General features: G+C 36.4%; 1 protein-coding gene across 16 annotated transcripts in view; it reads left to right on the top strand.

Moving 5' to 3' along the window:
- The window catches only part of ANK2 (ankyrin 2), a 212701-nt gene that overhangs the window by 167427 nt on the left and 27994 nt on the right, over positions 1–17280 (top strand). For 12 of the 16 annotated variants that reach the window (XM_081811969.1, XM_081811970.1, XM_081811962.1 and 9 more), the window contains 8 exons: positions 794–1005; positions 1302–1506; positions 3860–3956; positions 6131–6359; positions 7162–7287; positions 10010–10132; positions 12081–12113; positions 14034–14055. In XM_081811969.1, the coding sequence (XP_081668095.1) occupies positions 794–1005; positions 1302–1506; positions 3860–3956; positions 6131–6359; positions 7162–7287; positions 10010–10132; positions 12081–12113; positions 14034–14055 (1047 nt within the window). The remainder of the gene's footprint in view (positions 1–793; positions 1006–1301; positions 1507–3859; positions 3957–6130; positions 6360–7161; positions 7288–10009; positions 10133–12080; positions 12114–14033; positions 14056–17280) is intronic. The other 4 variants (XM_081811956.1, XM_081811954.1, XM_081811963.1 and 1 more) reach the window with 1 other exon arrangement.

Below are 17280 nucleotides of genomic sequence, written 5' to 3'. Positions count from 1 at the left end.
AATTCAGTGATCACCTTAGTGCAGATTTTCTGCCTTTTAAGCCAGTCTGATTTTTGTGTTGCCCTGCATATCTACATTAATGCGATTTACAAAGAGCCTCTTATCCTATCTTCCTGATAGTAGATGATATGGTTGGTCAGTTAATGGTTTCAGGGAAATACTCAAACCCTGAATTTATAATCACTGTTTTGTTTTGTTTTTTTAGTATGTGACTCTTTCAGAGACAACCATGTCACTAGAATAAATACACAAAGACAAACCTTACCCTTACAGGACAGATTTTATTCCTGCACTATTGCCCTGAGAACTGAAAGGGCCATATTTCTTCTTAAAACCGCAATAACTGGTTGTTGAGCTAACTTTGGAATTTGTGAAGAAAAGAGGTCCAGAAGCTATTTCCTGTACCTCACGTGAACCAAGAATAGGATAGGTTTGTTTCCATTCCGGGTTTGCCCTCAAAACCCCTCATTTACAAAAGCAGGCTGCCCTGCACTCCTGCTTCTGGAACTGGATGCTTTCCTTTCACAGTGCCCTGGAAAGACCTAGTTTCCACGGAGAAATAAAACGTGCAGACTAAATGCTGATAGGTCTTGAAAGACTGCAATTTTTTTTTTTTTCTGGTGTTGTTAGGATTGGGAGTCTTGCTTTTTAAATTTTCCTACTATTTAAAAAAAAAAAAAGAGTGTTTTTGCTTCCACACTTATTTACTATTAACTCTGCCATGGAGTTTGCTAGAATGCTTTTGGAAGGAAATCTTTGCTGTATGAAGAAGATGGGTCATTTCTTGTCTCAGTGCTGGATAGCCCGGAAGACCTAGAAAAGAAGCGAATCTGCCGCATCATCACCCGCGACTTCCCACAGTACTTTGCAGTGGTGTCTCGCATCAAACAGGACAGCAACCTGATTGGCCCAGAGGGAGGCGTGCTGAGCAGCACTGTGGTGCCCCAGGTGCAGGCCGTCTTTCCAGAGGGGGCGCTAACCAAGAGGATCCGTGTGGGCCTACAGGTATGCCCATGTTGGATACAAGTTAACCTAACATGGATTTTTACTCTAGTGATTCAAAATCAGCTTTTCAGGTGGGAAATACATGGTTAATGTGTCAAATTATCCCCAAGTGAGTAAGAGCTGCCCTTAGAGATTGTAGGTCTCCTAAAGTTTTATATGAGGGCTTAGTACTAAACTTATAATTGCCATATTTGAAGTCACCAAACTGATTTATGAGCTAAAAAGCAATGTATTGAGTAAGAAATTTGACATAAATATAGATATATTGTTTATGTTACTATTTTTTTCTTGAAAAGGCTCAACCTATGCACAGTGAGCTGGTTAAGAAGATTCTAGGCAACAAAGCTACCTTCAGCCCTATAGTCACTTTGGAACCTAGAAGAAGAAAATTCCACAAACCAATTACCATGACCATTCCTGTCCCTAAAGCTTCAAGTGATGTCATGTTGAATGGTTTTGGGGGAGATGCACCAACCTTGAGATTACTATGCAGCATAACAGGTGAGTCCCATATGACTATGTTAGTAGAAAGTTCTGAAAGGAGAAACAGATCATTGTAAATATTAAATTACCTTCGTCATCAGATACCTGTGAGGTTATATGCATTAATTCAGGAAAAGCATCCTACTTAACTAGGCAAGTGAAAGGTGAAAGGAAGTTAATATTTATCAAATACAGCTTGTATACCAAACTATTAGACCCTTTATATGTATTATCATTTCTGTCTTTATAGTGGTCCTATGAGGAAGTGTTAACCCTATTTACTGAAAAGGAAGCCAAGGCTGAGTGAAGTTCTATAACTTGCCTGAAATCATACCATAAATATTTGGCAGAGTTGGAATTCAAACCCAATTTTACATGCCTCAAAACCCAAGTTTCAAGCCTTCATTGAAGACTTTATGAAGTCTTACATGAAAAATAAATAGCATCTTGAATAATTATACCCAGTAGTTCAAACATCTGTCTAGGAATTGGTTTGTCTTTATCATTGATCTGTTGAACTAACTTTGGAAAAACAAAGTAAAGGTTTTTAATGATTAACTGAATTTTGGTCTTTTCAATTAGAAGTTGTAATAGCTTTCAGACAGCTACCATACTTCAGAAAGACATTCCCAGAACGTTGGTTTTTTCTGCTCAATCATACCACCACAAATGGTGAGAGGAAAAAATCTGCACAAATAACCTGTGTTAGGACTACATCATTGCACTAATAATTTCCCTATTTCACAATAACTACGTGTTGTTGGCATTCAGTAAATATACTGCTGTCAATAGGAATAATCACCATCCCTGGTTGTTTAGGTATTGTTAGAATTTTTTTTCCTTTCTCCTCCATATTGAAAGGAATGTTCACCCTTATTTTGTTCTATAATTCTCCCTTCTTCTTAGTGTTTTTTTCTGATCTTATGATAGCAGACCAGTGACACCTTACCCCATAAATTTAATAATATGACAAAAATTTAAAATACACAGACTACAATGAGTATGAAAGGAAATCTTACACTTCACTTATGATCGCTTTCCCAATTATCCGTTTCTGATTGTTACCAGCATTCCTGGGTGTCATTCCCATACTTTTTTTCCATGGGTATACGATTAACATTTTATAATGTGCAACATAATGGCATGGGAGCGAAAGAAGGAAGACTGACAAATGTCTGTGGCACACCTGCCCTTATAGATGATCAAATGAAGATACCGCCTGGGCCTAGACGCCATCTAATCTAGTTATTCCAGCCATAGATCTTCTGATAGGTTTGCACTAAACAATTCCTTAAATTTATTTGTTAATTAAAAAAAAAACATGTTAACCAGAGTTTTGGATTTTTGTGTTTTGCTCTGTTATATGGTTCTGCTAAGAATTCCTATTTTAGAGGCCTGCTAGAATAAGTTTCCGTGAACTTTCTTTGATAACTCATTTCCTTCTTTAAGGAATTTTAGAGTCACAATTTTTCCTCCTCTCAAACATATATTCCCCTACAATGCTTTAAGACTGTTTTATCCTTATCTATGCCAACGTAATTTCCCAGGAGAACGAAAGTCACTATCAGCCTCCATGGTGATCTTTCTGTGCAGAGGCCATCCTTCAGTACTCATTCACTCACCTTGCAGTATTACTGAGCTCTTAATATTTTCCAAGCATTTTTTTTTGCCAACCTTGAACTGCAAATTGAGAGGAAATTTTATTTCTTAAAAATATTTCCAGAAAATATGAAGTTCAGGAACAAAAGATTATTTGGATTTTTGTTATTTTAACAAAGTATTCAGCTCCTTGGTTGATCGAAGTAGCTTTTAAAATCATCATCATTTTAAATTTAAAATGATCTTCAAAGCCTAGCAATTACAATAAAAGCTTCAGAGTATCAGTCAGATCTTAACAATAGAGAACAAACTGAGGGTTGCTGGAGGGGAGGTGGGTGGGGGATGGGCTAGGTGCGTGATGGGTATTAAGGAGGGCACTTGTGATGAGCACTGGGTATTGTATGTAAGTGATGAATCACTAAATTCTACACCTGCAACTAATACTACAGTATATGTTAACTATCTAGAATTTAAATAAAGACTTGAAACATAAAAAAAAGAAAGTCAGAGACTAGAACACTTAGTAGGTAATTTGAGGCAGTTATTCAAAGAACCTCCCTTTAAATTAAGTTCCTTGAAAGGTAGTGTCTGCTGTTTGTTTTCAGTGTGTCATTTTTTAGCATGTCGTTTTTAGACATGTTGTTTCCAATATGTCATTCTGAGGGGTGGATGGGATGATATGGGTGAACACAGCCAGAACCACAGAGACTTTATTTTACAATTCAAAGCCTGGAGTTTTGCCTGATTTTTTTAAACAATCATATTATTTCAGGTGGAACCACTCCTGCACAATGGGAAGATATTACAGGAACTACGCCATTAACATTTGTCAATGAATGTGTTTCCTTTACAACCAATGTGTCTGCCAGGTATGGTTATGCAGCCCAGAAAAGCCCACTATGATATTGCCCCTCCCCATTGTCTTTTGTTTTGTTTCTTATGTTCTTTAAAAGTGAATCTTTTTGGTTTGCTTTTACACATCTGCATTTACTTTCATATTTTAAACTGGACTTGCTAGCAAATGTAATAGTGATGAGACAATAAAGGACAACCAGTCAGATTAAAATCTAAGAAAAAGAAGGGATTGTGACCCTGACTCTGGTTTTAGTAGCCATCACTGATTTTTCCAGTCCCAAAGGTCTTAGGAAAGATAAATTTCCTGCTGTCAAAAAATAGCCTGAACTACTATTTCCAACAGAGTAATAAAAACCCAAAGCCCACCATGACTTGCTTAAATGGTTTCAAGGTTTCCGTGACTCTTATGCATTCTAACACATGTGCATATTACCCATCTATTACCCAATTACATATCACACATCTGCTAAAAGCTGAAGCTATCTAGTTTTATGTCATGCACACACTAACTCACTTGATTGCCATTAGTTCCCATTTGCACTGGGATTAATGGATTGCTAAGCATGTCCCATTTAATTTGATTACTACAACAACTGTGTGACTTAAATAGAACAGGAGGTATTGTGGCCATTTTACAGATGAGAAAACTAAAATCGAGAGTGGTTAAAACTTAAGTTTATATTCAAGGGGAAAAGAAAAAGTAGAAATTCATGAATAAGTCAGTAATGGTACGGGGCAGTACCTGGGTGTGGTGTGGCACGTGTTTGTCCTTTCAGCCGCTCAGGCTCAGCTACTGAGTCTCGGGCTCTGTGAGCCACTGCGATCTGCCACTCAGGCATCTACACTCTAATGCAAGACATGGCAAGTTTTGCATGAGAGGTACCCCCAGAGGTATTAAAGAATTCAGCGGAGGGTATTTGCATCGGAATAGAGAGGATTTTTGAGAAGAGGTGACTTAAGAGACATGTAGGAAACTTATAGGCAGAATAAAAGTGGAAGAGAGAGGTAACATGAGCCAAGATGCCAAGAGAGAATGCAGAAGGGTACTGGGGGAGAGCAACAGTGATCCATTTAGTCTGTAATGCAGAAGTAATGCAGGATTGTGCATTGTTTATGGAAAGCCTTGTGGGATAGACCGAGAAGTCGGTTTTGTAAGTGTACTTAATACCAATGAATTTTACACTTAAAAATGGTTAAAATAGTAAACTTTGCATATATTTTACTAAAAGCCAATAAAAAAAGTGAGATGGATCAAGAACTTAAAGAAAAGAGAGGCTAAGACAGTAGGGCAATCTCAGGAATGTTGAAAGATTATGGGAAATGAGTCAAGAGAAGGAGGGTGGGTGATCATTGGTGGGGAAAGGTTTCAGAGCCAGAGGATGTGAGCCAACCTTTGAAAATGTATACATAGCAAATTGAAAAAATGTCCATGGTGGCCTCTACTTTCTCAGTGAAGTTATCTTAAGGCCTCAGGTGAGGAGGGAGCTCAAGGAGTGTCATAAAGGTTTAGCGAAGTTACTATACTGAATACCATGATATCTGAGGAAAAAGTTACCAGGCAATGTCACAGACTCAGCTGAGGCTAGAACTCATAAATTGGTCACAAATCCAATGATTTCTTCTAGGGATATATTCAGCAATATTTAGAAGTTCTGGAGCAAAAGCAATTTTTTAAAAATGGTATTATTTCCCCTTGGTGACTAGAGAGGTTGTTGGAAAAGAATGATGAAGAAAACCTGAGTAGATTTTATTGAAAAGAGTTTCAGGAAATGAAACAAAGAGGAGAGGGAATCAAGGAAAATAGAAACTCTCATTCAGTGAGATACTTGTCATAATATCCAATACTGAGCTTACATGCTAGAAGACTCTAAAGCACTTAGATATAGTTCAGAAGACTCAATACTCAGAAGAGTCCCCAAGGAAGAAAATTACAAATACAGCATTTGATAGTTGATCTTAAACACCTAATCTTTCTCTTTTCCCCACATTCCCTTCTCCCTTCCCATCTATCCTTTTATCTTTCCTCCTTTCACTTTCTTCCTCTTTCCTTTAGTTTCTCTCATCTCCTTCTCTCCCTTTTTCCAAGAAACATTTAATGACTATTTTGACCATAGTGAAGGGACTATTGTTTTTAAATTCAACTGGTATACTTTAAATTTCAGATAACTGATCTTATTCCATTTTGTAGGTTCTGGCTGATAGATTGTCGACAAATCCAGGAATCTGTTACCTTTGCATCACAAGTGTATAGAGAAATTATCTGTGTACCGTATATGGCCAAATTTGTTGTGTTTGCCAAATCACACGACCCCATTGAAGCCAGGTTGAGATGTTTCTGCATGACTGATGATAAAGTGGATAAGACCCTAGAACAACAAGAAAACTTTGCTGAGGTGGCCAGAAGCAGGGATGTAGAGGTACTGTTATTTACAAAAATAATTTATGTTAACCTGTTGTTTATACCCTTACTAGTAGATTATATTTAAAATAGTATTTAATAAATAGAGCCATTAAAAAAGAAAAAGAACAGTCCACCTTTTGATCAGTTAGTAGGTCAAGGTCCAAAGTCTGCCGTTTTTGCCAGTTTGGATATAGGGATAGTCTCAGTGTATGTGAGGTGGTAAAAGGACTCTCTTAAAATTATCTTGGGAAAAATTATGAGTTATTGGTAAAGTATGTAAGTGCCTGTAATAGTTTAGGTATCTTTATCTTTCCTTGTTGTTTTTATTATTTTTAATACTAAAGGAAATAGTCGGGAAGTATATCCTTTGTGTAAATGTGAATGTACCATATCCAGGGCTTTTCTGCATTATTTATTCTTATTTCAGAATTTTCTATCTGTGGGCCTTTGGATATTAAAGTCAAGTAACTTGACTCATTACGATGTCAAAAATTACCCAGTCAAAAATTTAAATTTAGGACTTAAAGAGATACTGGGTTTTTTTTGGGGGGGGGGAGGGTAACATGAAACAGTGTTAGAAATGAAAACATTAACATTAAATGCCACCGTGCGTTTGAAGATTCTCGTACCAGTAAGAAGAGGGAGTATTAGCGCATGCTTTGTCACAGATAAGACAAAATGTTAGTCAGCAATGTAAAGATTATGTATGTATATTTTAAGAATTTTGATGTTCCAAGTAGTACCACCACTTTTTATGTAAATAACAAGTAATAATTATAGCTATTATATTCTGTGTTATTTTTCTCTGTTTTTACCAGGTTCTAGAAGGAAAACCCATCTATGTTGATTGTTTTGGCAACCTGGTGCCATTAACCAAGAGTGGCCAACATCATATCTTCAGTTTTTTTGCCTTCAAAGAAAACCGACTTCCTCTCTTTGTCAAGGTAATAAGACATGGGCTTTTGTAATGCATTTTACTTAAGATCAAGTAAGGATTTGACTTCCTTTAGTAGGAGACAATTTTGCTTTTCAGTCATTACAGTAATTTTTTAAAACCATGTCTGTGAAATTTTAAAGTCCTATAAAACTGTTTTTATTTTTGAAGTTCAAATTCAACCTTCATTTTATAACTTATAGACTATGGTTAAGGCTGAGAATTAGGACAAATAGCCAGTTCATTAATTAGAAAAACTGGTTACTTTTTTTCCCAAATTTTACAAGTCTCTCTCTCTTTTTTTACTATCATTTCTTCTAAATATTTATGCTTACATTTTAAAAATTTATGAATTTCATTAATGTGGAGACCAAAAGAGTTCTAAGTGACGACTTTTTGTAATAAAAGCTCTCAAGGGACCCAGGATCTCACTTAATCTAGTAAGAGATTATCAGAGATAGAGCTGTGAACTGCGTATATTTTCATAAATTCATCCAACAAACATTTCTGGAGATACTTCAGTACACTGTGAATTTGTTGTCTCTGTTTAAGAATATTAATTCAACTTAGGAATTTGGCAGCGATATATATACATTTCATTCTAGATTCCAGTTCTAAAAAGGGACAAAAATGTGTGATGGCGAGATTCATGAAATGAAAAGGAAGTAATAATTCTGTGCTCTATTTCTCCAGCCACTCATTTTTTTTCCTTGCTTCTCACAGTGTATTTCACTAATCTAGAAGTCCTAATGCTCAATCCTCACAAGATAGAAGCTGGTCTCCAATAGTTTTCACTACACGGCCTTCAGACTACTAATTCCCAGTTTGTCAGCAATGACTCATTTTAATCCCTTATGACTTTCCAAGCCTATGTCAGTAAACCTCTCAAGTTTTTTAAAGTCTGTTAAGCTTTTCCAAGATCTCTGAGTCCTTTGTTGTGCCATTTCTGGTTTGATTGTTTTATCTGATTAAAGATAGGTTCTTAGAGATCACCACACTAAACTGTAACTGCTGAGGGTAATGGGTCCATTTAACACAAATGGCTGTATAATTAAGCTAATACTTGATATTGTTGATGTGCAAAAGTCATTCTTTTTTTTTTTTAAGATTTTATTTATTTGACAAAGAGAGACATAGCGACAGAGGGAACACAAGCAGGGGGAGTGGGAGAGGGAGAAGCAGGCTTCCCGCCCAGCAGGGAGCCCGATGCCGGGCTCGATCCCAGGACCCTGAGATCATAACCTGAGCGGAAGGCAGACGCTTAATGACTGAGCCACCCAGGCGCCCCGCAAAAGTCATTGTACAAACAACCAAATACAGAAATGAGCAAAGGACTCAGACATTTCTCCAAAGAAGGCAAACTGGTGGCCAATAAGCATATGAAAAGATGCTCAACAGCTTAAGGAAATTCAGATTCAAATCACAATGAGAAACTTTGTACCCATTAGGGTGGCAGCTGTTAAAAAATAAGTATATAAATAATGAAATAGCTAACACATGTTGGCAAGGATGTGGAGAAATTGGGACCCCGATCATTGCTGATGGGAATACAAAATGGATGCAGCCATTGTGGAAAACAGTATGATGATTCCTCAAAAATTCAAACCTAGATTAACCTATGATCCAGCAATTCCACTTCTAGGTATATACCCAAAAGAACTGAGAGCAGGGACTCAAGCAGTTACTTGCATCCCGGTGTTCATAAGAGCATTATTCACAGTAGCCAAAAGGTGGAAACATCCCAAGTATCCATTGACAGGTGAATGGATAAAAAATGGTATATATGTACAATGGAATATTATTCAGCCTTAATAAGGAATGACATTTTGATACATGCTGTAACATGGATGAACCTGGAAGGCATATGCTAAGTGAAATTAGCCAGACACAAAAGGACAAATACTCTGTTTCCACTTATAAGAGGTACCTAGAGAGGTTAAATGCCTAAAGTCAGAAAATAGAACGGTGATTGCCAGGAGATGAGGTGAGGGAGGAATGGAAAGTTCGTGTTCAATGGAAACAGAGTTTCAGTTGGTGAACATGAAGAAGTTCCGAAGATGAATGGTAGTGATAGTTGTACAACAGTGTGAATGTACTTATTGCTGCTGAACTGTGCATGTAAAAATGGTGGAAATGATAAGTTCTATGTTATGTATATTTTAACACAATTCTTTTAAAGAATGAAATTCTGATATATGTTGCAACGTGGTTGAAGTTTGAAAATATTATGCTAAGTAAAGTAACCCAGACTCAAAAGGAACAAACAACGTATAACTCTTATCTATTCAGGGTACCTGGAAGAGGCAAATTTACAGAGACAGAAAGTAGAATAGAGGTGACCTGGGGTGGCGGAAGAGAAGAATGGGGAGCTATTGTTTAATGGCTACAGAGTTTGTGTTTGGGATGATGACAAATTCTGCATAGTAGGGATTTGATGAATGCACAAGTTTGTGCATGTGCTTAATGCCGCTAAATTGGACACTTAAAAATGGTAAGCGTAAAAATGGAAATGGTAAATTTTATGGTACGTGTCTTTTACCACGATTTTTTAAAAGCTGAATGATTTTTAAAAAGTCATTCTAAATGAATATAGAAACAGAGAAAGGAACACCTCTAAATCCTTAGCATTATCAAATGAATTTATTTTTTCCTCATTCTCTTGAGTATCATCTAATTAAAATAAATAGTACACATCATAGGTGGGTGAAGTACGTATGCCCTTCTTGTTCAAGGTACGTGACACGACTCAGGAACCTTGCGGGCGACTATCGTTTATGAAAGAGCCAAAATCCACAAGAGGCCTGGTGCATCAAGCTATTTGCAACTTAAACATCACCCTGCCGATTTATACAAAGGTATTGTCAAATCTGTTGGAGTGCGGTTCAGTCTCTATAGGATTTAATTTTCAAACCCTTTAAAAATAAGTAAAAGCAAAAGCACTGAATGCAAGCACATATAGCAGTCATTTTTGATTCCCTGTCAAACTTACGATTTTCCATTTAAGTAAGGAAAAAAGGTAGCTCTCCTTTATTTTGCGTTAAATTCACTCTGATGGAAACTTTTCTATCAATACATATTGGACAGGAAAGAAAATTTGAATTTAAGATTTAACTTTTTGGACTCATTTTTAAAAATAAATTGGCTTTGTCTTCACTGTTGTTTTTATGTGCCCTTCTGGGGTGATACTAGTCCATTTGGCCCCAGCAAAGTATTATGAGTTCATTAGCTTCTGTTCACTGCCAATTCACAGGTGGATTATTTATTATTAAATTCAGAGCAACCTCATGAGATTTTATCTTATTGCTAAAATAAGTTCCTATTCATCTTATAACCTATAATGTTTTGGGGGTATCAAACTAATTTTTCAATGATTTTAGCATGATTAGTATAAAAAATACTCCCATGTGACAAGGGGTAGATTTGAAACATTGTTGAAAAGGAACACTTCATCAATTCCTGACCCAAAGTCTCCTTACCAGGTATTACTTTCTATTCAGACTGCTCACCATTACAGAATTCCTGGCTTACTCTGATCAAGTTGAAGACAACTGAATGAATTAAATGTTGGGGATAACTTAATTTTTATTACTTAAAAAAATTTTAACCAATATCTTTTCAGTGGAAAGTTTCCCCCCACCCCCCATGGCGGTCTGTAGGGGGCTGCAGAGCTGTCAGTGTGTGTACTAGAGGTTGGGGAGGGGGATGAGTAATGGCAGGTAAGACTTGGAGGAGATGTAGAAATATATTTAAAACCCTAAATCTTGACTCCACAAAACAAAGCATTTCGACACTTCTTTTTACCCACTATGGTATATTTTTCTTAACCAGTTATTCTTCTAAATAGAGATCGGACACAGAAAAGCTTCATGTTTAATGTTGCAAATTCTCATTATATGATAAAAGTGAAATATTATCTGTATATGAAAACATATGTGTTATTCCAGTAATTGGAATACAGCAATAAGTATATCCACCCAAATGAGCATAATCTAATTTCACTCCAGTGATGGAAAATGTACTTTGGGGTTTGTAGATTTGTGAGTCACCGAAGCAGAATGCCAAATAAGAAGCACAACAAAATATATACTGCTGTGGGCAGTCCAACTGAGTGACGTATAAAGATGAATGAGCTTTGTCTCTGATTTCAGTGAACTTTCAGTGTGCTGTAAAATAAAGCATTTACTTTATTATTACCCTATATTTCTAAGTTGAGACATATCATTAATGCCATGATGGTCCAGGACAGCTTTCCAGTTAGTAACTCAAAATAAAAAGGAAAACTGCCAAACATTATATACACTTCACATAAACTTTAGAATTTAGTAGCTCTTTATTATAATAGAACTCCTAAATATTGCCTGTGTATTCAAAATATTTTTACCATAAGCTTATTTGTGGTCTTTAACATTTTCAGCTAGTATCTGTAATGACTGGGATATATCATCCCCATTTCTCTAGACATATGCATCAAATCCATTAAATACCCAACTTTAAGGCTGCTAGTAACCTCTAGGATCTGAAATGAGTATATTTGTAATTTTAGTTCTTTTGTCTAATAAATTAGTATACTTATAATTTTGGTTCTTTTGCCTCTTGAATCTACAGACTTTCACATTTAAATCAATCCTTTTAAATTTTTGTGCCTGTCTTCTATAAACTGTTAGTAAGAAGAAAACCAGAGTACGCTGGTGGTATGCTTGCCTGTTGATGTTTGTTGGCAGTGTATTTGATCTTTTCTTCTAAAGACTCTCTACTCTTCCTGCTCTCTTTTTTCCATCTTGCATGGCATCTTGGGGCGGCAAGGAATCAGAGTCAGATCAAGAACAGGAAGAAGAGGTAATTGTATGGCATTGTCGCTTATTGATATCTGTATTTGCTATAACCACTAATAAGAGCACATAGTTAACCTGTGTTCTTAGAAGGGTTATGCGGTTGTTAGTAACTGAAGGGTCACAGTTTTACTTAACCTCTCTGAGCCTCTGTTTTCTCATCTCATGGACTAAATTCAAAGGATAGTAAAGCTTTCTCTATAAATTGTTACCCTGTCTCTGAGCAATAATAAAGGTTTCTCTACTGACTACTGAAGGCCAAGCCATTATTTCAGTTCTCAAAGGTTGGTCTGGAGATGCCTGGAGGTCAAAACTTTTTTTGTTTTTAATATAACTGAGACATTATTTGTCTTTTGCCTCCCGTATCTCCACAAGCTGTAGAGGAGTTTTCCAGAGGCTACATTACATATGATGACATCATCAGTCTGACTCTGGAATGGGTGCTTGTGTATACTTGGGTTCTAGGAATTTCTCAGTTTTAATGTATAAGACAGATATTTACTTGTATATATCAAACATAAACAGAAGTTCTTCAAGGTCTTCAATAATTTTTAGGAGTGTAAAGGAGTCTTGAAACCAAAAAGTTTGAGAAGCACTAAGACTAAAAACTTTAAGAAGTGTATAGTTCAACCAGTAGACTATAATATTATAATGCAGAACTCTACTAATAATGAGCACTTCTTATAAGGTAGAGTCTTTATTAAGTGCTCCACGTACCTAATCAACACTGATCCTCACAATTGCCCTGTGAGGTCTGTGCTATCATAGATGAAGAAAGCCAGTCTTCAAGAGGTTGCCTTGAATAAAGAACCTTTTGAATAAGACTTCTTTGATAGTTCAGGCACATCTGTGTTTGTTTCCCTTATAAAGATTTGAATGCTCAAACATCATCATAGAAATGAAAGGAAATTCCTTCTACTTCCCTATTTACATATTGGTTCCTGCTTATAAGGTAGACAAATGCAGTTGTTATTAGTTGCACATAAAGATTTTCAAATATACTAGTGTTATATTTTTAATGTTACTTGATGGATTTGGGAATACAAAAACATAAAGAAAAATATAGTAAATACCCTTGTACCCACCAGCTTAAAATGTAAGGCCTTTTTAGTGCAGAGAATTGCCCTGAATTCACTTTTTACTCCTACCCTGGCCGCGGAGCAGGACAAGAGGGGAGGTGATAGCCTCACTGTCCTGCCATATAGAACCATATGCACAGTAATTATGACAGGACAGATGTCAACCTTCCCCTCGATTGTATAGCCACTCTTTGTCTCACATACTCAGTTTCCTTCGTGCACATGGTGACCCCCTCACCAAACCTGTTCAAAATGGTACCTACACACCTTCTTAGAAGCGCAATGCAACTATAAAACCATTTTTTGCTATATTTAAATGAGTTTCTTGCATTAGGTTTGTGATTGTTCTATTGAATATTTTCAGGAGCTTTGCAGGGCAATAGATCCAGTTTGTATTCTTTTCAGGATTTAGAATTTTGGCTTGTCATTAATGACAATGAAACTGGTACTTCTGTAGAATGTATTACCCTGGCATGCTGTTTGTTCTTTCCTTCTTTGTCTCAACTAAATTGACACTGTTTAACCCCCACTTCACTCTTTTCCTGGCCTTTTCCCTAATACATATGTATTTCTAACATCAAATGCACCCTGGATCATATCTTGCTAGAAATAACATTAAAAAGTGCTTTCCACCTATGAAGTCTAGAAAGGAGGTTTGTTTTTTCCCCAAAGTTAGGATAAGAATCAAGGAGACTCTCAGGAAGAACTGTAGCAAAGTACTTTGACCTTCCTCTAGCTTATGTTATCTCCCCATGGGTGTGATTTTGAATAGGAGCTTATTTGCACATCAGGGGCTGTGAAAGCAGACGCAGTTTGTAACCATTCAATTTATGTATGTTTTCTTTCAGATCGATATGACATCAGAAAAAAGTAAGATTTTAAATAAAATTGAGTTTGTTTGAAAGCTGGCTACAATAAAGAGAAGCATGAATTAAAATGCAGCTAGTTGCCATTACTAACCACTATAATAATTATATTTTTATATTGTCCTTATTAATCATTAATGTATATTTAGAAAAGCAGCTTGGCCAGTTAAATTACAAAAATATCTAATTTGTTGAGCTAATTAGCAGTAAAATGCAATGATTATTCATCTAAGCATTCACTTTCTTTTGATACCCCTGTTAACCCTGCTATTGCTGTTATGCTTGTTTAGAAACCCACCCTACCATTTTTGTCCATTTGTTAGCATAACATTGTCATCTCATTTTTTTTTAAGCACTGACATGACAGTATCACTTTTATATCAAGCAACACTGACTTCGGGAGAGAGCTCATTATTTTTGTAGGCTACACCTGCAAAAGTGATACTGTCTTAATAGTTCTCAGCTAAAGCTAACCCTTCCCCCACCCCCACCACCCAGCACCTCTTACTGTGGTGAAGTGTGACGGACTTCTTTAGGGCTGAGGCCTAACGGACTTTTGTGAAACTTTCTGGAAAAAAAAAGAAAAAAAAAAAGAACCAGGAATGCAAAAATCAAAACCTCCTGGATGAAATTACTAATCACAACATTGTGCCATGATAGGGCTAATTTTAAATAATGATGCAAATCCTAAATATAATTTAGTACAGAGAGAACTGGTTTTTACAGACCTTAAGAGAGTTATCTTAGAACTCATTTTGGGTTTGTAACAATACATTAATATTTTAGTTTTGGGGCCTGTTTCTGGTGACTCTGGTTTCTTGTGTGGAAGAAGTTGAATTTTTCAGGTTTCTTTCTTGCTTCTATGCCCCCAAATAGTTGAGGAAAAAAATACTAATTTTTATTGTTTATTCATTTAAAAATTCATTTTGATTCACTGTATTTCAGGTTGCTATTCCCAAAAGGAGAAAACTTAGAACCATGTTTAATATGGTCATCTGGCCCTATGCAATGATCTGGGGGCTTTTTTTTTTTTTAAGACTTAGTATAATGTAAATTACTAACTTATTGGGATTTTTTTTTTTTTTAAAGATTTGATTTATTTATTTGGAGAGCAGGAGCAGGGGGTGAAGGGCAGAGGGAGAAGCAGACTCCCCACTGAGCAGGGAGCACAAGGCAGGGCTCGATCCCAGGACTCCAGGATCATGACCCGAGCAGAAGGCGGCCGCTTATGGACTGAGCCACCCAGGTGCCCCTAGAATGCTTTTAATTGAGAGTTTCTTTGCTCTTATGTTAAATCATCATTCAGGACTAGATTATTTGAAATTCTGGATGTTTTCATTTGGTTTGTACTTGAGCAAATTTGCATTGATATAAATTATTTTAAGATATCTTTATATATGCATAGTCACAGAGTATATCTCCTCAATAAATACCAATTCTCTCAAGAGAAGACACTTATTTGTTAAAAAAGTGACATTATCATTGCCTTAATTCCTTTTTTTAAAAAGAGGTTTTATTTTATTATCCCACTTTCTTCTTCGGAACTACTATGTTTATTTAAAAGGCCCTTTCCTTTGTTTCTTGAATACTAGCTAGTAGAAATTCAAGTTTAATACATCCCCCTGGCTCAGTTGTTTAAAAAAGAAAAAGGAGGGGGTGCCTGGGTGGCTCAGTCAGTTAAGCACCTGCCTTCGGCTCAGGTCATGATCCCAGAGTCCCAGAATCGAGCCCCGCATTGGGCTCCCTGCCCAGTGGGGAGTCTGCTTCTCCCTCTGTCCCTCACCCCTCTCTCATGCTCTCTCTCTCTCAAATAAAATCTTAAAAAAAGGAGGAAAAAGCTACTATATAGCTATAATGCCACAAATTCTCCTAAATGACTCCTAAGTGTTGTGAATATTTTTTAAAGTTTAAACATAGATACGTGTTTGGGTTGTTTTTTTGTTGTTGTTTTTTGTTTTTTTTTTAGTTTAAATTCTGGTTTAAAGACAATCCTTAGTTTAAAGACAATCCTTAAATAATCTTCATCTAGGTATAAAATAACCTCTAAAGAAGGGCTCTAGTGAAGGAACTCTTTCCTAAGTCTTTTCAAGAGCAAATCCTAAAAGAGTTTGACCGACTTTTCCTTTTTGCTTTGAATGGGTGCAGGTCCCCACTACCTGTCCCTCGAATATACTACTACATTCAGCACCTATGTACAGGCTTGTAGAAAATAAATATGCTTCACCACAGTAATGTTTTCCATATTTGTTCTAATTTCTTAACCATCCTCCTGCCCGTGCATTTCAGCAAAGCCACCGCTCCCACCAGTTTCTTTCCACCTTTGCTTTGCATGGAAATAACTTGGCTTACATAAACTGTGCGTGTGTCTCGTGTGACTGTCTCTGATTTGGATTGCCATGCATCACATTTTAACTTTGGACTCACATATAAGTTTAATCACAGTTGTTGTTTTGTTCTTTTTTTTCTTTCCTTTCCTTTATTTCCCTCCTTGGTCTGTCCTTTATGTGTCTAAACCAGGAGGTTGCTCCAAGGAAAGGACCATGCCTCTTAGCACAAGACCATTCGTTTCATTGTTAGGTGTGAATTTCCCTTAGATGAAATGCCGGTTTGCAGCTGATTCAGACATTTTTATATAGTCACTGTATATTGGCAGAACAAAACATACTGATTTCCGGATTTTTATATGATTAAAAAACATATATACTTCATTAGAAGGCATTCTGAATTTGCTACTACTGGCTTTCTCCTAGAGGAAATCAACTTTCTGCAATTTCTAATGCTTTTTTCCTTTTCTTTCCCCATGTTTATATTTTTTTTCAACATTGATCTGTAACATCTGAACAATCTTGAGATACTTCTGTGTAATTTCACTGCGTTTGTTCTTTGTTTTGATCTGTGATGGTGTGTGTGTGTGTGTGTGTGTGTGTGTGTGTCTGTCATGGCTATTTGTTATAGCTTTGTTGTATGTGTGGATGTGCTACAAGTGAGAAAATTAAGCAAGTTATTTCCTGCTCATTTTTCCTTTTCAGTTTTTGGTTTTGTTTTAGTTTGTTTTTTTTTTTTTCCGTTAGCCTTGCTTTGCTTTTGTATCCTGAGACCTTGTGGATCCACCATTCCCAGCCCATTCTGTTGTCCCTCCCGCCACAACAGGAAAAGACACTGTGTCGTTTCAGTCCTGATTACATTTGCCAATATATTTTTTGATTTCCATTTTACTTTCAATGTTTTT

The sequence above is a fragment of the Leptonychotes weddellii genome, chromosome 2 (assembly GCF_054177405.1).
Source record: "Leptonychotes weddellii isolate Sample4059 chromosome 2, ASM5417740v2, whole genome shotgun sequence".
In the NCBI taxonomy this organism is placed as follows: Eukaryota; Metazoa; Chordata; class Mammalia; order Carnivora; family Phocidae; genus Leptonychotes; species Leptonychotes weddellii.
This window is presented reverse-complemented; position numbering and strand designations above follow the sequence as displayed.